Below are 25,529 nucleotides of genomic sequence, written 5' to 3'. Positions count from 1 at the left end.
TCTCTAAAATGTGAGCAGTTATGGTCTCAGAATGATAGATATATACTTGCCCAATCCTCTAACCCTCCTCTTGGTATTACCTTGGTTGATGGGGCTAAACGGGGGTGGGGGGGAGGAATCTTGAGGATTAGATGAACTAGTGAGTATGCTATATTATTTATATTTTGATAACCCCTAAAAACTTCAGTCAGTATTGAATCCCACTGTACCTGGTAGAGTACAAATTCATATGAACTCATGGTTTCTGTCCCTAATGGCTTGTACTCTGATATAGTCAAGATGCAACAAGTAAGTGTAACAAAAGAGGAGGGCAGGAGAGGCAACTGAGGGTAATATTGATGACATCACACAGTTATATAAGCTAACTGTGCATGATTTGATGGTTCTGAATTATTTAAATATTCTTTAAAAATCAATAATCCCCACTGGCTCACTGTGTCTTGTGTATATGTAACTTCATCTGTATAGTGCTTTTCATCCTGAAGGCATGTTACTTTAGCTCTGAGGTGGAACTTGGCAGAGCTTTAACAGTAGAAGCAAAGCTAAACTGACAAGTTGAGGGTCTAATCCAACTTCCATTGGAGTTGATGGAAAGATTACATTGAGCTCAGCTCGAGTTGGATTGGGCCCTAATACTGGAGATGAAGGTAAATGTTTTAACAAAACCTACTCTTGCTTGATATTCCAATACTTAACATTTTTATACTTACGCTCTGCATCTCAGCTACTGCACCCTGTTTTTTCTCAGGCTTCCTCGGTGCTCTCATTGCTTTTCTCCATGGGATTCAGGATGCATCTGCTAAAATGATTTTCCTTGTCAGTTGATCTGATCATGTCAGCCTCTCCCATTTAAATTCTTAAGTGATTTCCTGTTCTGCACAATGTCTTTTTCAAAGGCCTGTGCAAACCTGTCTTCTACATCTCTGAGGTAGTTGCTTATATCATTCCCCTCTCGTCCCTCATTCTGTCAGTGATGCCAGCCTTGAAAATATTTTTACTTCGAGGTCCCAGAGACACAGACAAGGTTTTCATCTTGAGGCTAAAAGACCAAAACCATCAAGACACTTTATCACGGCCTTGGATAAGCCAAGAGACTACTCACACTTGATCTTAGCTGTAAGGCTGAGATGACCTGTTCATGTCACTCTTTCCATGTCTTCTTCCACTTCCACCCCCCTAATGTATTGAACACTTTCCCAAATCTAGTCTGCCAAGCCACAATAGTCTCTTCAACTCCTCCCAGCCCATTAAGTCTTGGCTCTTTTATGCTGCCCACAAAAAAAAAGAATCTTATTCATAAACAAACAAACAAAAAAAACCCCAACAAACAAAAATACTTCTTACTGTAGCACAGAGATGTACATGCCCAGGCTTGAGTAATTTTGCAATCCTACTGCTCTAATGCTGGTCCTTACCCTCACTCACTGCATCATATCCAAAATTAGTTTCTGCCCTGAAGATCTTATAATCTATGTCCTTCTGTTTGTTCTGTAAAGCATCCAGCATGTTTTTGGATGCTGTGTAAACAATTACTACGTCAGGGGTAATTTAGGGAGACAAAATGTAATTGCTCTTACTCTTAGGAGAGGGGTCATAGAATCTTTAATGATCTCCTATACCAGTGATTCTTAACCTTTACAAATGACTGTACTCCTTTCAGGACTTTGATTTTGTCTTGAACAACTTCCAAGTTTCACCTCACTTAAAAATTACTTGCTTACAAAATCCGACATAAAAATACAAAATGTCGCACCATACTGTTACTGAAAAATTGCTTACTTTCTCATTTTTACCATATAATTATAAAATAGATCAATATTTCAGTATATAGAGCAGTATAAACAAGTCATTGTCTGTATGAAATTTTAGTTTGTGCTTACTTCGCTAGTGCTTTTTATGTAGCCTGTTGTAAAACTAAGCAAATATCTAGATGAATTGATGTACCCCCTGGAAGATCTCTGCATCATGCACCTGGTTGAGAACCAGAGTCCTAAGCTGAGCATAATCAAGACCACAACCTTTTTCCCCGGTGCAAGGGCTCAAAGAGTTAGCCATCCTGTCCCAGCAGTATTCTCATTTGGATAATACATTCTTTCATTAAATCAGCTCCGCAGTTTGTTAGATATTGTATTCTTCATTTTAACGGTGTTGCAGTGTCCTACATTGCACTCCAGAGAGACCTGCGTTCTGTGATTGCTGAAGTTATTCTTATGTCACTTTGATGTTTCTCAAAATAACTGCAGGAAAATTAATAATTGGCAATAAACTAAACTGTTTGTTTAAAATAACTTGTCATCTGCATCATCTTAAATTTCTGTTGCTTTAATTTAGTAATACTTTGCACATATGTAGCACTATATTTCTAAGCACTGCACAAAGATTAAATAACTGTTCTCTGCATGTCTATAGATTGTTAAGTATTTCATACTTTCTCTTATCATTTTATCGTGGATTATTATGGGGGAAGATGTGTTCTGGAATCATATTGGAAAAATCCTCATTCTCAGTCTATTTCAACACAAAAAATGGACCCTGAGTATGGTATTTATCACATTGTGAATGATACAAACTTCTCTTTGTCATTTATGGCATTCAAAGGGCTTTACTTTCAGTCACAACCTATTTTCAGATGTGATGCTGCCTGTGCACTGCAAGAGACTTTCACTCACTTGATTTGGGGGCTCTTTGCAGAGGGCACAGTGGATCAGTTCTGTAGACGTGTTGGGAGTTTTCCGATTCTCACTTTAAGGCCTGGTCCACATGCAAATTTTGTATTGGTATAATTGCATCCACGCTAGTCCTAGGAGTTTATACCACTTCAGTTATACCAGAAAAAAAATTGTATGGTTAAATGGCAAGATTCAAGAGGCTATTTGAGCCAAACAGAGATCCTTCAGAAACTGGAAATCCAGCCTAAATTAAGCCAATATAAAGGAACCTAAACTATGGCAGATAAAATGTAAGATTGAAATCAGGAAGGTAAAGATGGAATTTGAAGAGCAAGTAGCACACATACATGGTACTCATATAGTGAACCTAGTTAAAAAAACAAATAAACAAGAAATTCTTTAAGTATATCACAACCAGGAAGAATGGGAGAGAATCTGTGGATTCTTCTTCGAGTACTTGCTTATGATGATTCCATTCTAGGTGTGTGTGCACCCACATGCATGGCTTTTGGAGATTTTTGCCTTAGCGGTATCCATAGGGTTGGCTGTAGTGCCCTCTTGAATGCCACGCCCATGTGTCAGTATATTAGGCACCGCCGGCCCTATGCCCTCTCAGTCCCTTCTTACTGCCCATGGTGGTTAGTCAGAGCATCTTTCTCTTGCCTCGCAAGGACTAGCTTCAGTCTTTGAGCCTAAAGACTCTCTAAATAGTTTGGTTACAGTAGTTAAGAAGTGTAGTTAAAGATAGAGTCCCAGCGGGGACTTCGCCCCAGGTGGGACATGCTCCAATCTCTGGATTTTAAGCCCTGCTCTGATTGTAACAGGCATATGCCTGTTAGTGACCCCCATAGCAGCTGCCTCAAATGCTTGGGGGAATCACATGTGAAGGAGAAGTGTCGTATCTGTAAGAACTTTCGTCCCAGAACGCAAAGAGCGAGACATCCATTTGAGGGCCCTCCTCATGGAATCTACTCTCCACCTGGCGTCTGAGCCTCCCCGGCCAGACTCTGCCCTGAGCAGCGTGGCCTCAGCATGCGGTGTCTGGACCCAGTTCGGGTCAACAGCCCACATCGGAGCCACATATCAGCAAGGAGTCAGTATAGGAGGACTAAGTAAATATAACTTAATTGGAATTTCAGCTGTTTCACTTTGTCAAAGACCTTCAATAAGCTATGAAGTACTTATAGTGTTAGAGGAAAAATAACTGTTATTGATTAGGAAAGGGCTAAGAAACAGAATAAGAAAAAAGAGTTAGTTTTCAGCGTGGCTTAAGGTTAGTAGGGTACCTCAAGGTTACTGGGACCAGAGGTAGATTATGGTTTTGTGGGGCCCTAGACCAGAGCAAGTAGAGGCCCCTCCCCACGCCTTCTGCCTGCAGTCTCCCTCATTCTCCCCTCCCCCCAGTGCTCCTGCCAGGGAAATGGGAATGGGGCATAGAGGCTTTCCCTGCTCCCCAGTAGGAGCTCTGGGTGGGGTGTGGGGGCACCCCGATTGCCCGGGGCCCTAAGCACAGGCCTTGTTGCCCTAGTGGCTAATCCACCACTGACTGGGACTAGTCTTGTTTTTAATATAGTTGCTAATGATTTGGAAAATAATGAGGTGGTAATATTTTCAGATGACACTATTTAAGTTAGTTAAGAATAGAGGAGATTTTGAGGAACTTCGGAGGGACCTAACAAAGCGAGGAGAATGGGGGAATGCAGCATCAGATGACATTGTATTGACAAGTGAAAGATAATGTACTTTGGAAGCAACACTTGGAACTCCTCATATATTTGCTGGATTTTAAATTAACTGTAACTACTTGGGCATAAAAGCAAGCAGTGTTAGAGTGCATGAAGAATAGACTGGAAAACAATATTGAAAATATACTAATGTCATTTTATAAACCAACGGTATGGTCTCACCTGGAATCCTGTGGTTCTGGTCACGTTCTCTCAGACAAAGTCTATCAGTAATGGTAGGGGTTCACAGATTTTTCTAAAATGTGTGGCTTTGGGGTGGCCACAGACTTTACCTCTGGGCAGTGCCAGGAAAGCAATAGGTACATATTTTAAAGGTGCTGCTGCCCACTGTATGTTCTCTTCTTCCCCCGACCAACTATCCAGAAGGCACATTGTTTCCCTCCTCCACTGCTAAAAGCTAGAGGGTCCCTAGCATTCAGCGCTTTAAAACTCAAAGGTCAAAATATGGCACAATGATTAGAAAGTTGATCAGAAACATTTACTGTAAAATGGCACTTTGTCATTTTACCTTTTCAGGACATTGTCTTCCCAGTGATACCTGTTGTTTGTTGATGAACACACACTTTTGTTTTCAGCACCGTGGAGCCAGTATCCTGTGGACATGTCAGGTGGATTTTATTCTGCCTTATGCATGAATACAAATGCTAGCTAAACTCTTTACTTCAGGTTCTTGCTTGTTTGTGTACAGTATGAAGCAGAAAACAGATTTCCAGACACCAGGTTTTGCTTTCAGTGCTGGAACCTACAGAAATCATTTTACTTGGAAACTCATTACTTTTGACTTAAGTTACTGCTTGAGAACAAATGGTGCCAGACACACTCAAATGCTACTGTTAGTGCATAACTTCCCTGACTGTAATCATATTCTAAAATGTATTAAAAATACATGTCTCGTGTTTTTGTTTGCATTTTCAGTGTATTGAGGGGAAGAGGTGGGTTGTTCTGGAGAGCTTTGCACAATCTCACACTATTTAAATGGAATGTGTGTGGTTGCATTATGTTGGAAGCCAGACTTAAGTGAATCTCAATGGAAAAAAAAATTGCACATGTCTCTGAAAGGGTAAAATAAAATAATACAGACATATCAGATGAAATCCAGTAGTGTGAAAGGTAATGCAGTCAGATTACTTTCTGTGTTATACGCTATTTTTGATATTTTAATTTTAAAGGTGTAACGGTAAGTGAAAGTAAGTGATGTTTGGTAGAATTTCAGTAGTAGTATTTCCTATCTGAATTCGCGCAACTTCTGCATGAGAGAAATACAAATGTATAACTTATGAACAAATGACAGCTTCTTTTGTGTGTGGGGATCAATCTGAAAATCCATTAAGATCTACAGTACTCCTGGTTTGCATTTTTTTTTATTCTACAGTTTTTGTATGACTACATACGTTTTATATGCTAGCTGTAAGATTGTTTTTCCTTCAAAGTTGGGTAAAGTTACATTTCAGGTTTTTTAAGATAATGAAGTAGATCAGGGATATATTTTCAATTTATTTTGCATTCTGAGTGTGCCCTAGTTTTTATTTAAATTTTTTAAAAGAAAAAAAACTAGCAAATAATCTTCTGTATGCTTTGTTTGGGGAAAAATCATGATCTAACAGCGTCTTCTAAAGGGTGAAGATGCTTTCTGTATGATCTTGAATTTCTAGTGAGAATTCAGAGGCCTAGCTAATTATGGAAGCATTTCCCAGAAAAAGTTCCAGGCTAAAAACTGTATCCACATAAACAGAAGTAGTTTTGAAGAATGGGTGTGTGTATGGTGCCACAAGGTTAACAAAGCTGCTTGAGTGATTTAAAAATGGGGATTAAATGTGCACTCTGAGAATATCCCACTCCTGACTGCTAGTTTTTGGCAGAATGGATATCATTAAAATTGCTGATCCATAAATTTTGCACATATCAGCCTGCAATTTGTGATCTCTGAATGTATGTTATTTGGGTGGGACTAAGGCACTGGCCAAGTTTATTTTGTAAAGATTTTCCAATGGAAAATCCTAAGTATTCAGTGGGATGCATTTACACAGGGATACTGATGAAGATTTTTTCAGAATTCTTCTATTCTAAACTGACATTCCTTAGTGCAAAATTAGCTAATTTGTAAATAACCAGGTTGCCAGGACAGTCCTAAAGGTGAACAAAACCCTGTTTTCCTCCTTTCACATTTGTTCTGTTTTTATGCAGGTCCTCATGCTGAAACCGCCAGTGGATGCCAGAACTTGCAGTGTGGTTTTCGGGCCTGCTGCCGCTCTGGTGAATGACCCTTGACTTCTGATCTTTCAGTCTACTTCATTTAGCTGAGCAGGCTTCCTTTCATGCACTTTACTTACAGTCCACATATTGTGTTAACGATCCTTTTGGAGTGTGATTTATTCTACTAGCCCCACCCTCGCCCCACAACTTAAAATCTTAATTCTGAGTAAACTGTACAGTGTTGTAACAATCTCTCAAGTTTCATTTTGGTTTGAAGGGTGTTGGGTTTTATTTTACTTAAATGTGTTGGGGATGGGGAAATGCTCATCAGATTTTTTTTTTCACAATGCCACTTTTCTCAAAGTTTGGCACTTATATTTTGTTCATTGGATTATTTTGTATTAAGTGAGTGGGACTTACTGTCTTTTTTATCTTTTCAAATACCCCAAGTACAATATAAAGCTTTGCAAATAATTTGAAATGTATTTTTTTGCATTTTGATGATGTACATCTTTAGATGTGTTGTTTCTTCCCATTTCCCCAAATCCTTCCTTTATTCTTCAAAATTAGGGAAAGATGCTCGCTCTTATAGCTTTTTTTTCTTTGGGTGGTGGAGGGGTATTTGGGCTTGAAAAGTATATTTAAATAAAACATTCCCATTGACACCACAGTTTTACTTAGCATTTGAAATGTATATCATTTTAAAATGTAATGACAATGTACAGTATTGTCAGGTCAAGGAATACTGCCCACTTTATGTAGTGGGCTCCACAAATCATTTGTATATGTACTGTATTTACAGAGCAACCCCATGGGACCCCACATCATCTCTCATTATAAAACCTGTTAAGATGGTGAATTTTTGAAAGGGATTTTCAAATAATTAAATTTTTAACCATATGAACAAATGTAAAAATAAACAGAGCTTTGAGAACATTGATGGTGATGAATAATCCACTTTGATTGGAATGCAGGGAATCCAACTGCTGACAAGTGTATGTTGGAGTGAGGTTAGGAACCAAATCTTCTGTTAGAAACAAGATCTATACATTTTTATTAATGTGTTACAGGAAAAGATAAAGCATTAATAAATACACTGTCTTTATGTTCTGTATTTACTTACTGCGTGTTACTACTACCCAAGATTTGAGGGAAGTTCTTCCCCTTCACCCACCCACACAGTAGTTCAAATAAAGTGAATGGAGGTTACTTTGACTTCTTCATTAAAGTCAAATGTTACATTGTTAAATGTAGATAGATGGAGTGATGATTTCATAATTCCTTGGTGCTGGCAGGCAGAAATTCCCAAGGAGTCAGTGTGTTTAGTGCAGGGGTTGGCAGCCTTTCAGAAGTGGGGTGCCGAGTCTTCATTCATTCACTCTAATTTAAGGTTTCGCATGCCAGTAATACATTTTAATATTTTTAGAAGGTCTCTTTCTATAAGTCTGTCATATATAACAAAACTGTTTTTGTTTGTAAAGTAAATGAAGTTTCTTAAACATTTTAAAAACCTCATTTAAAATTAAATTAAAATGCAAAGCCGCCCAGACCAGTGGCCAGGACCTGGGCAATGTGAGTGCCACTGAAAATTGGCTTGCATGCTGCCTTTGGCACTTGTGCCATAGGTTGCCTACCCCATATTTAGTGGTTTGTACAATCATGTTGTAATCTGGATTGTGCTGCTGACTTGCAGTATGAATTTCAGTAATTCATGGACCCTCTATGTATCCCAGTTTCCCCATCAGTTACTATAGGAGGAAGGTACTTACCGTCCTCAAGTGCTATGAGAGCCTTTGATAAAGATCCTGTACAAGTTCAAAAGGCCCACCATAGGTTATAAATGATGATGAGGGAAGGGGGAAATGATTAGAACCATAGATGGCAGAAGTCTTGTACAATTGTAATGATTATGAATGAACAATTTTTGAAGTCTTCCCCCTTCCTCTAACAACCAGAGAGGTTTCTTTGACTCCACCATAGCATGTCCTTGGCTGGTGAAGGCTAGCAATGAAGCAATGGGTCTGTTGCTGGTTGAAATTGTCAATACTTTCTATTGGAGAGGGAGGGAAGGCCAGGTTATCAGCATCTTTAAGGAAGCTATTGGGATGCCTTTGTTCAAGAAACCTACCCTAGGCTGACAGCTTCTCTAACTGTGTTGTTTATAGCCCTTTTGGCTGGCCAGGTTGCTGAATGTTTGAGTCCTCTAGCGCTGCACCCAGGTGTTTCCCTTCAGCAGTTAATGGAAGTGGAGCTGGTGCTGTTGCATTCTGCATTGCCAGTGGCAGAGCTCATCACTCTCCACTTTGACACCGTCAGCTACTTTGGTACTTCTGCAGACCTTGGGGTCAACGCTGCTTCTGCCACTGGGAGCAAGAGTTATACTCTGTGCCATTGGCACCATTTCCACCATTGCCACTACTTCCTCCATTGTTTTGGTCGTTGTGAGCCACACCGCTTAGGGCTGGCTCCACCTTTATTCCTGGAAACTCGAGACTCCTTGGCGTTGAGGTTGGGATCTTCTTTCTCCTGCTCTCTGTCACCTGGCCCACATCAGGGACCGTTAATGGAGCACCGTGGGTCCAAGATTGGTACTCGTCTCATGGTCAGAATGAGGGCCCCTGGCCCAGCGCCTACTGGCCTCCAATGCTCGATCCGTATGCCCAATGGCCTCCATGGAATCCATGGCATGCTCCTTAGTCACAGAGGTGGTACTCTTCATTGTGCTCTAAGGGGAGATCACTGGGCAGGTCGATCATGGGGACAGTTGATCTACTGCAGGTTCAGGCATCATTGAGCCTTGCCTGTGCAGAACATCTGGAGTTGTTCTGTCCAGGTCTGCCAGTCCAGGAGTGGTATCTGGCCCTGGCACAGTTAACTGCCTCTTCATCTCCAGATGATTCAGCAGTGGCTGGTTCTTCCTCTCCTTCAGTGCCTGAGGACTTTAAAGGCCTACCAGGACCTTTTGTGGCATGTGGCTGCTTCCTTGGACCTTCAGTTAGAGTTTATGCAGGAGTATCCTGCAGCCATCTGCCCTTGGGAGAGTCACCCTCCCTATTAATGATGTATTCCTAGAGCCAGCAGAGGTTCTTTAGAGCATACTGGCTTTGGTGTCACCTACTGCATGGCCCTTGAAGAAACTTTTTGTCGCCATGCAAAGATCTAAGGACTTTTACTCCCATCTAGCGCCAAATTCCCTGGTTGTAACTCTCATGAACGAGGCAAGGCAGATTTAAGTCCACTCCTAAGGACAAGGACTCTAAAAGGATGCACTTAATGGGTAGGAAGATCTATACCTCCTCTTTCTTGCAAATGCAGAATGTGAACCAGCAGACATTGTCCAAATATGACTTTGTGAATTGGACGTCTGTCTTAAGTTTGCAGACCTGAAGCCTCCAGGGTGGAATTTTGGGCATTCATCACCAAAGGGTGCTTGGTGGCAAAGACATGGTTGAAGTCCATGCTAGATGTCGTGGACGCTTTGACCAGAGCAATGGCCTTGATGCTGATTGACCATGACGAGGACATCCTGGATGCAGAATTCAGGCATTGCTGTCCATGTGCAGCAGGCTGTAGAGGATTTTTCCTTCAACAGTAGAGAGTTCTCATTAGAAAAGACAGATGAGATTCTGCACTTCTCAGATTTTAGGACTACTCTATGTTCCTTGAGGGTTTATACACCAGCAGTGCAAAGGCGCCACTATGGTGGTCAGCAGCAGCAATACTGTTCGTAGTGCACCTTTTGGGCAGCCTTTCCCTCCCCCAAGACAGCAAGATTGCCCCAGAAAGGGACTTAGGTCCCAGAGGAGGAGACATTCAGGTCTTGGGTTTAACCATTCGACACACCCTTCTACTGTACTCCCAAGTGCCCATTTTGACTCCAGAGCGGTGGTTCAGTCACCACACCCTTTACTCCATCCCTTCAGTTCAGGGTCAGACTGGCTCATTTTCACAATGCTTGGGGCTTGATTGCCACCGACACCTAGGTCTTAAGCACCGTTAGATCGGGCTATGCGATCCAGTTCCTCTCAACCCCACCCTCCCCGTTCCTCTTCAGGCACCCCTTTCACAAGATACTGCTTTGCAAGCAGGTCTGCTCTCTACTGGCTTTGGTTCCTCCAGAACATTGGGATCAAGTCTTCTATTCTGGTACTTTCTGGTTCCCAAATCTATAGGAGTGGTAACACCTATTCTCGACCTTCAGAGCCTCAACAAATGTATCAGATACATGAGGTTCCAAGTAGATGCCCTATCAGTTATCCTCACATTGTCTCAGAATAACTGGTTTGCTGTTCTGGGCTTTCAGGAAGCCTATTTTCATGTGGCAATTTTCTGAGCCACAGAAAATTGCTCCAGTTCATTGTGACTGAGCACCATTTTCAGTATATGGTGCTTACTTTCGACTTCTCTTCTGCCCCCCCGGTTTTTACACTATGCAGCGTTCCTCAGAAAGAAGGGAATCCCTATCTGGACAACATGGTGCAGGTCCAGGGAGGAAGTTTTCTCACATACACACTGCACTTACTCGACTGTCTAGGTCTTCTACTCAACACCAGGAAGTCAACTTTAGTTCTCACTCAGAAAATTGAGTTAATTGGGACCCGAATAGACTCTGAATTTGAGTGTGTGTTTTCTAGCAGTTCATCACCTTTGCTTGGGTCTACAGTCTCAGCCTTCCACGACAGTTTGGATGTGCCTGAGGTTCTTGGGCCACATGTCGGCTTGCATGCAGGTGGTCAAGTTTACGTCTTCGCCCCCTTCAGATGTGACTCAAGATAGTTTACCATCTGACTCTCAGCCCCTTAGACAGAGTGGTGGTCTCCTTCTGTTGATCCTGGACTCTGCAGTGGTGGACACTTCCAGAGGATGTATATTGGTCTGGCCCTTACCAGCCAAATCTGTTGTCACTGACTCCTTCCTTATGGGCTGGGGAACGCATCTCGGGTCACTGAACATTCAGGTTCTGTGGTTGGAGCAGGAGGCCTGACTGCATATCAGTGTGCTGGAGCTTCGGGCCATCTACGATGTCTGTTACACCTTTCTGGACTGTGTTGGGCTCAGTGGTTCACGTACTTGTCAACAATACCACTGTAATGTATTATGTGAACAGGTAAGTGGGAGCATACTCCAAGGTGCTTTGCCAAGAGGCAGTCAGGTTGTAGCAGGCCTGCTTTGAGGACAGTATCGGATAGCCAGTCACTTGCCCAGAGTTTAGAATAATCTCGTGGACCATTTCAGCAGGAATTTTCCCCTGAGTCAGGAGTGGTCCCTAAAGGCAAGTGTCCTGTGGGTCATCTTTGCACGTTGAGGCATTCCAATGATAGACTTGTTGGCTACAGGGGACAACAAGAAATGTCTTTTCTGCTCTTGAGGGGGCTTCAGTCCAGGCTCCCTGACCAATGTCCTCTGTATCAGCTGGCATTTGAGTCTCCTGTACACTTTTCCTTCAATCCCAATCATTCTACAGGTCATCCTCAAGCTTGAAAGTGGATCGGGCTCATTGCCCTGGCGTGGCTGAGGCAGTGTTGGGTCTCCGACCTTGCGCTGTCAGTTCAGCCTCCTATGTCCCTTCCTCTCTATCCCAGCCTGCTCACATGGAATCACACCTTGCATCCCGCACTTGGCTCACTGCATGTCACTGCGTGGCTGCTTTGTGATTGAATGAGGAAGAGCGTTGTTTGGTGGCTGTTCAACAGGTGAGACTCACTAGTAGAAAGCCCTCTACGAGAAAGGCCTATTTGGTGAAATGGAAATGGTTTTTGGTGTGGTTGTTGGCCTGTAGAGTTCGGCTGAAGCTGGCTTCTATCCAGGACATGTTGGGGTACTTGCTGCATCTTCAGTCGTGGGGCCCTGCATTTGGATAATTGAGGGTGCATCTGGCAGTGATTTCAGCTTTTCATCCCCCATGCTCCAGCAAGATTTTTAAAAGGGCTTGTCTCCATCCTCGGGTCCGAGAGCTCGTTCCTCTATAGGAACTTAACAGGGTCCTAGGGGCCTTGATGGAACCTCTGTTTGAGCCTCTGGCATTGTTCCTTTCTGCTTTTGTGTCAGAAAACTGCATTCCTTGTGGTGATAACATCTGCAGGGAGAGTTGGAGAATTGTAGGTTCTGATGGCAGAGTCTCCTTACACGCAGTTCTCCAAAGAGCAAATGACTTTATGACCGCACCCCAAATTTTTGTCTACAGTGGTCTGTTTCATTTGAACCAGGTGATATATTTACCTGTGTTCTTTCCTAAGTCTCATTTCTCTCCGGAGGAGCTGTTTCTTCATAGATGTCAGCACTAAAACGTTCCATGCTTTGCCCCATCTGTTTAGGTCATATGCTGATTGTATGAAGTGGCAAGTGGTCTCTTCACAAATGATTTCTAAGTGGATAACATCCTGTATCAAGGCTGCAAATGAAATAGCTTCGACTACACCCTGTCAGGGGGTGTGAGCTCATTCTATGAGGGTGCAAGTTACGTTAATAGTATTCCTTAGTGACTTCTCAACATTGAACATTTGTAGGGTTGCCACGTGACCTTGAATACATATATTTACAAACCATTATGCCATTTCTACATCATCCAGAGCTGATGCAAACTTTGGGAGGGCAGCCCTGCAATCCTTGTTTAGATAGACTCTGAGCCTCGCCACCTGTACGTACTGCTTGTGAGTCACCTAAGTGTAATAGACTACTGCATCTGCTTAGAATCATAGAATATCAGGGTTGGAAGGGACCTACTTGAAGAAGAAGAAGAAGAAATGTTTACTTGCTGTAACTTTGGTTCCTCGAGATGTGATGCAGATATGTATTCTGCAACCCGCCCTCCAGCCCCTGAATTGAGGAGGGTCAAGGCAGCGCCACCTCTTGCAGATACTGCTAGGCAAAATTCTCTGGCTGCGGTGTGCTGGGTGCACACAAACCTAAGAATACATGTCTGCATCACTTCTCAAAGAACCACAGTTACAGTAAGTAACAATTTCTTATGAACTGATTGGCTGGACAAGTTGGAGTTAGCCACAGTTACAGCATCCTGCTGCTTTGTGCTGTAGTCCCCTGCTGGGATGCTCCTGAGCCACAGCTCCCTGCACAGGCTCCAAGTGCAGAAAAGGGGCCTGAACCAGCTCCAGAGGGGAGACTGAGCTGTACTTTCCCTGCTTAGCAGCAGCTTCTCTTTCTTCTCCCCTCCATCTGGAAGGATGTTCAGAGAAGTGATCTGAGGGTGACAGACTCACGACATACTCAGACCAATGGGATATGGAGGGAAGGAAGGTAGGTAAACGTGCGGGGAAACACGTGCTTGGGAAAGAACCTTGTGTGAGAAAGCAGGCATGAGGTGGGACATAGGCTTGGAGAGGAGGATAGTGTGTGGTTTTTGCTTGGGAGGGTTGATGGGTGGGAGGGAGGGGAGTGAAAGGTGTTTGAGAGAGAGAAGAAAAAGTTGGTGTTGAGCGTCATTGGTGGTGGGGAGTGTAGGAGGGAATTTATACTGTTGGGGTCCTTGAGAGATTTGCAGCTGGGAGGATCTTTTGTCATTCCTTTTCCCGGGATCCCTAAGCTTTGCTGGCAAAGTTACTGTACTCTCTGAGATGTTGGAATTCATTTTGGGGCATCTCCTTTGATTTTAACTTAATGTAACTGGGTGCCATTGGAATAATTAAAAAGCACAATGTCACAGAGCGGCAATGCTTTGAAGAAGAAATGAACAAAAATAGGAAAGCGCCTGAGAACCATCTTGAAGGGTAGATACATCATGGATATTGCACACCAATAGGGAGTGGTAGTTTTTGGATATTAAATAGGTCTATAAATAATAGGATGAGATGAGAGGCCACACAATCCAGTGGATAGGGAATTGGACTGGGAGATGGGGGCCTGGCTGTGCAAGTGACCTGCTCTGTGGCACTTGGGTGAGTTATTTTGCCTTACTGTGCTTCTATTTTCCCCCTCCCACCAGTTCTCAGTCATACCTGTCCAGAATGTGCTTCTCAGGCCCAGGACACACACGCACTATGTGTTTGTAAACTATCTAGCATAATAAGGCATTTATCTCAAGTTGGAGCCTCTAAAGTCTTCTCTGTATAGTAATTTAGTGGCAAGCCAGGAGGTAAATCTGCAGTGCTCAATGGTTCTCAATCAGGGGTATGGGTACCTTAGGGTCTTCCACGTGGTACATCAACTCCATCTAGATATTTGCCTAGTTTTACAATGGGCTACATAAAATTTCGTACAGACAGTGGCTTGTTTATACTATTCTGTACTACACTGAAATGTAAGAACAATATTTATATTCTAGTTTTATTTCATAATTAGATGGTAAAAATGAGAAAATGAGCAACTTTTCAGTAAGTGCGCTGTTACACTTTTTTTGTATTTTTATGTCTGGTTTTGTAAGCAAGTAGTTTTGGGGTATGCAAGATAAATCAGACTCCTGAAAGGGGTACACTAGTCTTGAAAGGTTGAGAACCACTGCTCTGGGTTACTGACATGCACTGGAAGTCCCCTCCTGTGTTTTGACCTACTACTGTCAGCAGTAGGTCAGTGCATACTACAGAACTTCCAGTGTGAGGCAGTAGGGTCCAAACAGTGAGCTAGTGCACAGCAGGCTAGGGCACCAAAGCTTTACACCCCAGCTTGCCATGCGTTGAACTGCTGTCTAGAAGACTTCTCAGTTACCGCTGGGGGAGTTCTGTGCCACTGGGCACATACATACTTAATGAGCTGCACATATTTTTAATTCTTTTGCGCAGAAAAATGTGTGCTGAAAAGTTGCTGCAGTTGCACCTTTTGATGACCAGAGGGCACTGTGGCGATAGACCATAGCAGTCGCTCCCAGCCAGCTAGGGAAGAGAGAGAGCCTGCAGAGCCTTCTTCACAGTACCTGTAGGGCCAGGTCAGGAGATGGGGGCTATAGGGAGACTGTGGGGCGGGGGTCAGATGGGCTCACAAGGGCTAGTAGGGGAGAACAGAGTGGGGCAGGGGCTGAATGGGAGTGGAGGCGAAGGGCCACGTGATTGGAGGAGTGGCAGAGTGGAGGCACAAAGACACATGAGAATGGGAAAGGGCACATGGGGATGGAGTGAGTGAGTGTCTGAGTGGGAGTGAAGGGACATGCCTACCTGACTGAATGGAAAAGGCTAGGAGTCAGCCAGGGTCTGCATGGGGGAAGCTCCCTAGTAGTCTTCCCCCCCCCCCAAACAAAAAAAAAGAAAAGAAAAGAAAACAAACCCTGTTTCATACTTTCTGCCTACCCATACCCAACAACCATCCAAGTCCAGGCTCCTTCCCAGCAATTATTTCCCTCTCCCTCAGCTCCTCCGTTACCCCTGAATCTCCCCAGCCTTTGCAGTACTGCTGCGGGGTGCGGGAAATATGGTTCTGTATTGTAGTTTAAATGAATTATTATTCAGAGTTCTGTATTAATATGCCTAGTAAGGAATCTATTTGTCAAAAAACATTTTCTGAATCTGAATCTTTGTCTGTATTGTTACAGACCTACTTGCTGACAGGTATTTTGAAATAAATGACCAAAAATAATCGAACCAGTTGTGATTATATTGTTATTTTGACAAAATGTGCAGAATTTTACAGAATTTGAAAATACTGTGCACAGAATTTTTAATTTTTTGTTGCAGAATTCCTCCAGGAGTAAACTTGGTGTTACTGCAGTACTTAAGCTATAAATATCACAAAAATATTTCTAATAAGAATTACAGGCTTATGGAATGCTTTCCTCTAGGGAAATGATAGAAGGCCCTTTGCTTGGTATATTAAAATCTACACATGACAAAAACCAATATTTCAGTGGACTGAGGAAGAAACTTCAAGAGCTAGCTTATTCTATAATTGTCCATTTTGGAGGTTCTTGTGCCTTCTCTGAAGCATCCATTATCAGTTGCTGGATACTGGACCTGTTGGAGGATACTGGACGACATAGCGATTCCTATGTTCTTAAAATACTAGGAAAAAATCCTGTGTTGGCAGGGAGGTGGATTATCTCATCCCTGTCCTTTAGATTCTGTGATATCATCAGATAAAACTGCTATACTTAGCTTCTTGACTGCCCTGGTTTATTTATGATGAATGTGTGTTCTTGTTGATGTCTGGGTTCTTACCTCACTTCCTTTCATCTATAAGTTTAATTACTAGTTCTTCGAGTGCTTGCTCATATCCATTCCAGTTAGGTGTGCATGCGCTGTGTGCACGTTTGTTGGAAGATTTTTACCCTAGCAACACTCGGTGGGCCGGCAGGGTGCCCCCTGGAGTGGTGCTGCTATGGTGCCGGATATATACCCCTGCCGACCCATCCGCCCCTCAGTTCCATCTTACCGCCTGTGTTGGTCGTTGGAACAGTGGAACGCGGCTTAGGTGATCTCCACCTCCCTAGCTATTCGCTCGTTCTAATCGTTATTCTGTATATAGTTCAATATTCTATATTTCTAGTTAGTTTTTATTAGTTCTTTGTAGTAGTTATTGTATATAGTTAAGAGGGATCGGGGATTAGCCCCCTCTCCTCACCCGGTGACGGGGCCCATGCCCAGTTCACCGGGCTTCAAACCATGCTCGGCCTGTCATAGGCCGATGCCCACAGGAGACCCTCACGACTCTGTTTCAAGTGCTTGGGTGAATCCCACCTCGCAGACAAGTGCCGCATCTGCAAGGCTTTCAAGCCCCGGACGAAAAAGGAGCGGGACATTCGTCTCAAGCAGCTCCTGATGGAGGCAGCTCTAACTCCTCCATCTTAGGCACCAACTGCTGCACTGGGGACAAGTACCTCCTCCGCACCTGAGCGCATGGGCACTGTGAAGGCTCCTCGACACCAGCCATCACCGGCCCAGGCTCCTGCCCGGCACCGCTCTCTCTCCCCAAGGATCAAAAAGCATAAGATTCCCGTGCCTACACCGCAGTGAGAGCGCCTAACTAAGTCGGACCACCCGGCACCGACGTCTTCTACGCCGTTGATTCTGGTGCCTGCCAGCTCCCCGGCACACGCCGTGGTTGAGATTATCGTGCCCTCCATGCTGGAGACATTCTCTACGGCAAGGGAGTTGATTGCCTTGACGGAGTCCGGGCTGCCTCAACCCCCGGCACCACCAGTGTGGGTTGTCCAATCATTAGGCAAGCTCGCCCTGCTGAGACCATCGTCGCCCAGCACTGCTGAATGGTGCCAGTCACGATCCAGGTCTCGTAGACACTCTCGATCCTGTCATCGATCCTGGTCCCGACGCTGCTCGCAGTCCCGGTACCGCTCTCCATCTAGGTACCGGTTGTATTCGCGGCACTGCTCGAGATCCTGTTCGCTGAACCAATACTCTTGGCACCAATCCAGGTCCCAGCACCGCTCGCGGCACTGCACATCTCGCAGCTGATCCTGGTGCAGGGATTCAAGGCACGGGTCGACCTCCCGGCACCGCGCCGGTAGCAGGTCCCAGTCTCACTCGGTACCGGTATGAATCCCGGTACCATTCTCCAGTGTCGCTTAGAGATGGTTCGACTAGTCGCACAGACCCTCTTCAAACGGTCTCAGCTCCTCCGTGGCCTTCTCGGCACCCATCCATATCATCCCATGCAGACAGTGCTTCCTATGGGGATTCGGACACTCACAGCAGGTTCGCCCAAGGAACCCACGGCCCGGGCCAGGGACCTCATCAGTGGTCCTTTTGGACGCCTTGGGCTTATCACCAAGCCCAAGGTGGACCCGCTGTGCCATCATGCTCCAGTCCGTCAGAACACCACGTGCCAGAGGCCACTGTCAGCCAACCTCCCCCTGCTGGTACAGAGGAGGCTGCTGCCCCCACACCGGACCCCCACGATCTGCTGGCTCCGGATGTCCCCCAGGATCAGGAGTCGGTACAGGATCCACTCGTCCCGGGGCTTTCACCCTCCTCCTCCTCTCCGGATGAAGCAGTAGCGGGGACATCATCGTTGGGCCCGCCTCCAGTTGAGCTCTGGTCACACCAGGACCTCCTGCGGCGTCGCACAGAATATCAACTTGCCAGTAGAGGAGGTTCCAGAGGTGGAGGACCCAGTGATAAGTATATTGTCGGCGGAGGCACCAACTAGAGTGGCCCTGCCGTTCATTCGTTCAATCCAGGCTAGGGCAGACACCATCTGGCAATCCCCGGCATCCATCCCGCCCATAGCCAGAGGGGTCGAATGGAAATACATGGTGCCCTCCAAAGGGTATGAGTACCTATATGTGCACCCCCCTCCCTATTCATTGGTTGTACAGTCCGTCAGTGAGCGGGAGCACCACGGCCAACAAGCCTCTGCACCTAAATAAAGGGAGGCTCGGCGTATGGACTTGTTGGGACGGAAAATCTATTCTGCGGGAGGCCTCCAACTCAGGGTGGCAAACCAACAAACCCTGCTGAGTAGATACAATTACAACACCTGGGAGGCAGTAGGGAAGTTTACAGAGCTGGTCCTGCAAGAGTCCCGCCAGGAATTTACAGCACTACTGGAGGAAGGAAAGAAAGTAGCGCGGACCTCTCTACAGGCCTCGCTGGACGCCGCGGATTCGGCAGCTAGAACGGTCGCCTCTGGAATCGCCATGTGACATATATCATGGCTGCAAGTGTCAGGCCTGCCACCTGAACTTCAGCACACTATACAAGACTTACCATTTGATGGCCAGGGTCTATTCTCAGAAGATGGACCCTAGACTACAGAGTCTGAAAGACAATCGTGTAATCATGCGTTCGCTCGGAATGCATACACCTCAGACTCGAAGATCCTTCCGCTCCCAACCTCAGTGCCCTTATCCCCCGCCTAGGCCAAGGCAAGACTTTACCAGAAGGCGAGGTCGTACCAACCACAGATGTCAGTCTGGACCTCAAGGAGGTAACAATTCCGGTCCCACCAAGCCAATAGTGGGACCCAAATCAAACTTTTGAGGGTGCACCTGAGAGCAGTGTACCAGTTGTCTCCCAGGATCCTTTTCAGTTTTACAACCGCCTTTCCCCGTTCCTCCTTGCATGGTCCCAATTAACCTTCTCCACTGTCGGAGTAGCCGGCAAGAAGGAACTGAGGGTCAGATGGGTCAGCAGGGGTATATATCCGGCACCATAGCGGCGCCACTCCAGGGGACGCCCTGCCGGTCCACTGAGTGTTGCTAGGGTAAAAATCTTCCCTTATGATTCCATCAGTTAAGTCTCTGAGGCCACACATGGCCAAACAGAGGGCCAAGAGGTAAGATACCATTGCCTTGGTTCTGGAGAAGAGGTTGAAAGACAGTTTGTTCACCCTAGCCAGTATCATGCCTCACAGCTTTCTGATCCTGTAGCTGCAGGACCAGAGTTAACCTCAAAACCCTCTTCAGATCTAGAAGGATATACTGCAGTACTGGATCAGATCTGGGATCGTCAATACTGATCATCACGGCACCAAAGAGAGAGAGACATAAGGACAAGGCAGCCACCATTAGCCTTGCTGGTTCCTGTGCATCAGAGCTATGGTATCTGTCTGACTTGCACAAGGATGTTCACAGCCCTAAAATGCAGACCAGTTCCATTCTCAGCATTAGTAATAATGGAAGTGGAGTTGAGTACAGCATTGCATCTGGTGGTGTCTCAATTATTGGGTCTGCTGTTAGTTCCTGTTTTGGCTCCTTTGCCAATTCTAACTGCTGCTTCGGTTATAGAGAGTTCTGTCACCAGGGTAGCTCAGGTTCACCTCTCTGTGCCACTGCAGGTGTCAGAGCCAAGTGTGAAATTCAAAAATTCTAAGAGGAGACATGCTTCCTGAACTCTAAAGATCCTTTTCCTCATCACCTGTCAGGAAGAAAAGGATAAAAGGTGGGAGGGACCCTTTCAGAGTTCCTCCTGTGCTGCCGCCTCCTAGGAGCCCTTTAGGGTCTCCATGAGGAGCCAATTCCTCAGATCCGTCAGCAGATCTGTTGTTGTGCTGGGTTCACTGTCTCAGGTCCAGACTTTCACCAAGAGTGAGAGAAAATGCAGAGACTAGTGGTGTTATTCAAGCCACGTTTTGGACTTCACACACGCAGCATGTTCCTGAACCCCAGTTGCTGTCCTGGGAGCCGTCACAGTTGAATACTTCAACTATTCTCCCTATGGATGAACCTTCATTTGCTAAGGTCCCAACATGCCAGAGACCCTCAATTTCAGTTCTTTGGGTTCTGCTGATGCTATAGGCAGTGAAGCCTGAAATTTTGCCTGGGGGAGAGGATGAAGAAGTTGCTCCGCTCTTTGAACAGGAGCAGACAGACACTGATTATGAACCAGCCTTATCACCCAACAAATATGGGAGGAGACTTCAGCCTCCTCTCTATACAAGGATGCCACGAGTTTCATGATCAGATGGACCTCATAGTTTCCACCTTGAATCTACCTGTAGTGACTGTGGAAGAGCCTTCTCAACCAGTATTCAGTATCCTCAGTGCAATAACTGTGAGTAGGATATTCCTACCTATCTTGGATGGATTGCTACAGTTGGGTAAATACATGTGGTGCTATTCTGCATCCTGTCCACCTTTCTCCAGAACGGTGAATAAACTGTTTCAGACAATCTTTAAAGTTTTTTCTTATTTTCACACTCATCTTGTGTGCAATTCCTTGGTGGTAGCTGTTGCCAGCAGTAGGGCAAGATCTGAGCAGACAGAGTGAGCACCTGCCAATAAAGAGGGCAAAAAAAGATCAATTTGGGGAGAAAAATGTTCTTTTCCTTGTCCCTCGCTAGTAGGATGGTGAATAACCAAGTGGTCATGGCCTATTACCAGTTCTCTCTATGGGGAAAATGATGTTATTTTTATAAGACTTGCTAGACAACAGAAGAAAGTTGGCTAGTGCTATTTTAGTAGATGGTCAGAAGCATTCTCCCAGAGCCTCCTTTGACACTTTGGCCTGGTCTACACTTGCGGGGGAGAGGGGGAAATCGATCTAAGATATGCAACTTCAGTTATGAGAATAGCGTAGCTGAAGTCAGTGTATCTTAGATCGACTTAGATAGACTTCACGTTCTCACGGCATGGGATTGACGGCCGCTACTCCCCCGTCAACTCCGCTTCCGCCTCTCGCCCTGGTGGAGCTCCGGAGTTGACGGGGAGCACATTCAGGGATCGATGTATCGCATCTAGATAAGACACGATACATCGATCCCCAATAGCTTGAGCACTACCCACCAATCCGGTGGGTAATGTAGACATACCCTTTGTGTTAGTATATACTATGATAGGAGGCACATATGGCTCCATTCCTCATCCTTAATTGTGGACACTAGCTTTATGTTAGAGGATCTCCCCTTCGAAGAGGAGGGACTATTTAGCAAAAAGACAGATGAGTTGTTGGGAAAAACTGAAGATCGACTGCTCATTCTTCGGGTTTAATTCCATCTGTAAGGAGGCCCTTCTCTACCTAGTGGTATTAGAGGCAGTCCTACCTGCAATCTTAGTCAGTATGGCCTTTTAAACCCAGGTCTAAACCTAAACAACCTACTTCCTCATCAGCATCCTCTTTGTGAGGCAACAAGATGAACTGGTCAGACAGGATTGATACGCACTTTTATTTGGAAACAGTCTAGCACATAGAGGCAGATTACCTATGATCAGTGGATCCTAGAGATCATTGAAAGGAGCTGTGGTATACAACTTGAAAGATTACTTCCCCCCCAGCATCCTCTACCCTTCCCTCTTCAGGGACAACTCTCATGAAGTGATTCAGAAGTGGAAAAATTGTTTCTAATATGACCAGTCGGGGCAGTGCCTGAATACTTGTAGGGTCAGGGTTTTTACTCCTATTTTCTTGTGCAATGGGGTGTGCTCAGTATATATTAGGCTTACAGGACTTATTTAAGCATATTTGGAAGATTGGGTTCCATACGTTGACTCTAGCCACTATAATCCCTTCTCTGTTCAGGCTGAGCAAGAATGGGGCTAGCTGTGCTGTGTGTAACCCTCATCTGCTTGCTATGCACAGTGCTCAGGGAGGAGGAGCACGGAAGGAGAAAGGCCTTTGGGTTAGGCCGCATGTGCCAGGCTTTCTTAACTGAAACAATCCCAAACTGGAGCTGTGCTGTAAGGCATCAAGAGCTGCTTTCCTGTCCTCCTGTTACCCAGTGCACATGGGGGCTCAGACCTAGCACTGCGAGCAAGAAACTGATCTGGATGCACAGTTAAGGTCAGGTTCTGCAACACCTTGGTGATCAGAAGGTTGCCTTGTCTCATGCTGGGCCCTACTCCTTAATATGCTGATGTAGCAGGGCATAGCAATGGTCTGTCTCTTTAACTAGCTGCTGCTGTTATTGAGACATTGGGTGTGAGGCAGCCCCTTCTGATGGCGGGGTAGATCTCTCTTCTGCAATGATGCTGCACTTTTTGGTTGCACCCCAGCCCCAACCCAGACAGGTTGGGTGGCCCATTGAGGTGAGTCAGGGTGGAGTTGGTTTGGGCAGGAAGCATCACCTGTCTGGGTTGGGGGTGGGCGCGGGGGAGTGCAACCTGTGTAGTCTCTAAGGACTAGTTTGAGAACTGCTAATCTAAAGAACGTGTATTTTCATGTTATGATTTTGGTAAATCAATATAAGTACCTTCCATTTGTGGTGGCAGGATGCCATTTCAGTCCAACATGCTCCCACTGTCCCTCTCCACAGTTCCCAGTGTTTTTACATTTGTCTCTGTGGTAGCGACTCACCTGAAGAATCAGAGTATTTTTGTGTACCTCTGATGGTCAGAAGCATTCTCCCAGAGTCTCCTTTGACACTCTGGCCTGGTCTACACTTGCTGGCTACTAAAGGCTGATGTGCGTGAGGACCTGTTAAGCCATAGTGTGTTTCCAACCAATCTCTACAGATCTTTAGGCTGAGGAGGAGTAGCCAAAGTCAATCTTGTATGTCCTGCACAAAGGATTCCCTTCACTGGCACCCTACTGAACTCAGTAGAGGGGAGAGTTTATTTCCAGAAGATTTTTCAAAATGAGCCATTACCTATTAAAGATTCACTGATGTCCCACTCAGAGAGTAAAGATCTTTCTGAGTCTCATGGCAGTCCCTACCTACATGACTTTGCCTGTCTGAGAAAGAGAGATCCTACTTCTACAGGCCAAGCGGGGACAGTCTTCATTTGATCACCATGTCTCAGAATATCGTAGCTGCTCTAAACTGGTGGTTAGTCAGAATGAATGTACTCGGTGAGGTACTATTCAATCCCTATGCCCATCCTGGACAGTGACTTCAGACCCATCCATGCATGGTCCCTAAAGGATCAGTTGGTTCAGGCAATGTTTTCCAACTGGGGGTCAGCCAGATGTTCACAACGAAGTCCAACAAGAAGTGTTGCCTTTTCTGTTCTAGAGAAGGCAGAGACAGTTTATGTCAGATGCTTTCCTTCAGGGCTGGGGGTAGGAGCTGATGTGTATACTTTAGTGAGGAAGAGACGCAAGGATGAGTCTCATTGTCCGGGCTTGGCTACACCAGCATCTTCTGCAACTGTCTGTGGTCTGCAGGTATGTTGTCACAGCAGGAGGGCAGAAGCTTTCATCTGAACCCACATCTCTGCCTGACAGTGTGAGTGACCAGACTTGGCTTTGTCTGCTCTTGAAGAGGTCATGTACCTCATCCGTGCAAGACACACTTGTTCATGCTAGAAAGTAGTCCACTAGAAATTTACCAGCTGAAGTGGTCCTGATTTCAGGCATGGATGAAGAGAAGTTCTTATTGCCTGTATTGGCTTCCATTACTTGTGTTCTGAACTATTTATTTCACTTAAAGAATCAGAGATTATCTAACTGATCATTAAGTGTTTACTTGGCAGCCAGTTGTATATTATGTGCTTGTAGATGGTAGACTTGTTTGTTCATGGTTAAGAGAGCCCATGCCGGCCTTGGTACCTTAACTTGGTTTTGGCTATGTTGATGAAATGACCCTTCAAACCTGTGTCTGAGTATTTGCTTTCTCTCTTAGAATGGCCTTCATTATTGCTGTCAGCAGGCAGGAGAATGAGTTAAGTACACTTATGGCTGATTTCCCTTTGACAAGCACAATGTAGGTCTAAGAGCCAGTCCCAGATTCTTTCTTAAGGTGGTGTCTGATTTCCCTCTCTCCTCCCCCCAACTGCACTCTCATAAAGGGGAATCTGTCTTTCATAAATTGGATCCCCAAGGGCTCTTGCCTCTTAGTTCAGATCATTTCAATGTTTGTCTCTTATGCTAAGAATGACTTGGGTTATATGGTTCTGCCCTGCTCCCCCCACTGTTCTATATGAATTAAACTCTGTATTGCTGAATGCTACACACTAGCAAAAGTTCCTGTACTTGCTGTGATTAGAGAGATTCAATGAGAGGTGTGGCTCCTTCCTTTTCCTGTCTTTAGCCATGAGAGGTGCAACCTGGATTTCAGTGCATACCTTCACTAAACTCTAGGCTCTGGCAAGGTGGTGCTTCACTATCTAGGACTCTGTTTCCACTTTCAGGTGAGTTTTTAAGCACAGCTTATTAGTGTTCCACAAGTGGGAATATGCAGAACCACTCAAAGAAGAAATGAAGATTACTTGCCAGTAACTGCAGCCTTTCAGAAGGGCTCTCTATAATCCTACTTCCCACCTGCCTTCCCCTGTGTGAGAGTATTGCTTGTTCTGTGTCTCTGGATTTGAGGTGGAAGAAACTGAGGGAGTAAGGGTACTCTTCCCCCTTTGTAGCCTTGCCCTCAAGTGAGAGGGTGAGGCCATAGAAGTGCTCAAGCTGCCTCTGCCAGAAGAAGGTGCTAGTGCAGGGCACCACACCATAGGTGGGATGTGCAGAGCCATTTCTAAGAACAGGTAAGTAACCCTCATTTTGTAATGATGATGATGATGATGGCATTAAAAAACCCCTGTAGGAGTGGAGATGGTGAAATGAGATTCAAACTTTGTAATTGTGATTTTTATTTCTTGTGTGCAATGAAGACTTCATCTTTGCTCATGGCAAAGTGACTTAAAGAGTTTGTACAAAGA

At 45.1% G+C, this 25,529-nt stretch overlaps 1 protein-coding gene across 2 annotated transcripts in view; it reads left to right on the top strand.

The window, feature by feature from the left end:
• Nucleotides 1–7,719, top strand: part of FBXL5 (F-box and leucine rich repeat protein 5) — a 53,589-nt gene extending 45,870 nt beyond the window's left edge. For both annotated transcript variants that reach the window (XM_030563094.1, XM_030563093.1), the window contains exon 11: nucleotides 6,599–7,719. In XM_030563094.1, coding sequence (XP_030418954.1) covers nucleotides 6,599–6,675 — 77 coding nt within the window. In that variant the 3' untranslated portion in view covers nucleotides 6,676–7,719. The remainder of the gene's footprint in view (nucleotides 1–6,598) is intronic.
• Nucleotides 7,720–25,529: the final 17,810 nt, after the last annotated feature.

This window comes from Gopherus evgoodei, chromosome 5 (genome assembly GCF_007399415.2).
Source record: "Gopherus evgoodei ecotype Sinaloan lineage chromosome 5, rGopEvg1_v1.p, whole genome shotgun sequence".
In the NCBI taxonomy this organism is placed as follows: Eukaryota; Metazoa; Chordata; order Testudines; family Testudinidae; genus Gopherus; species Gopherus evgoodei.
The sequence above is the reverse complement of the archived record's forward strand: the minus strand, read 5'-3'. Positions and strand labels throughout refer to the sequence as shown.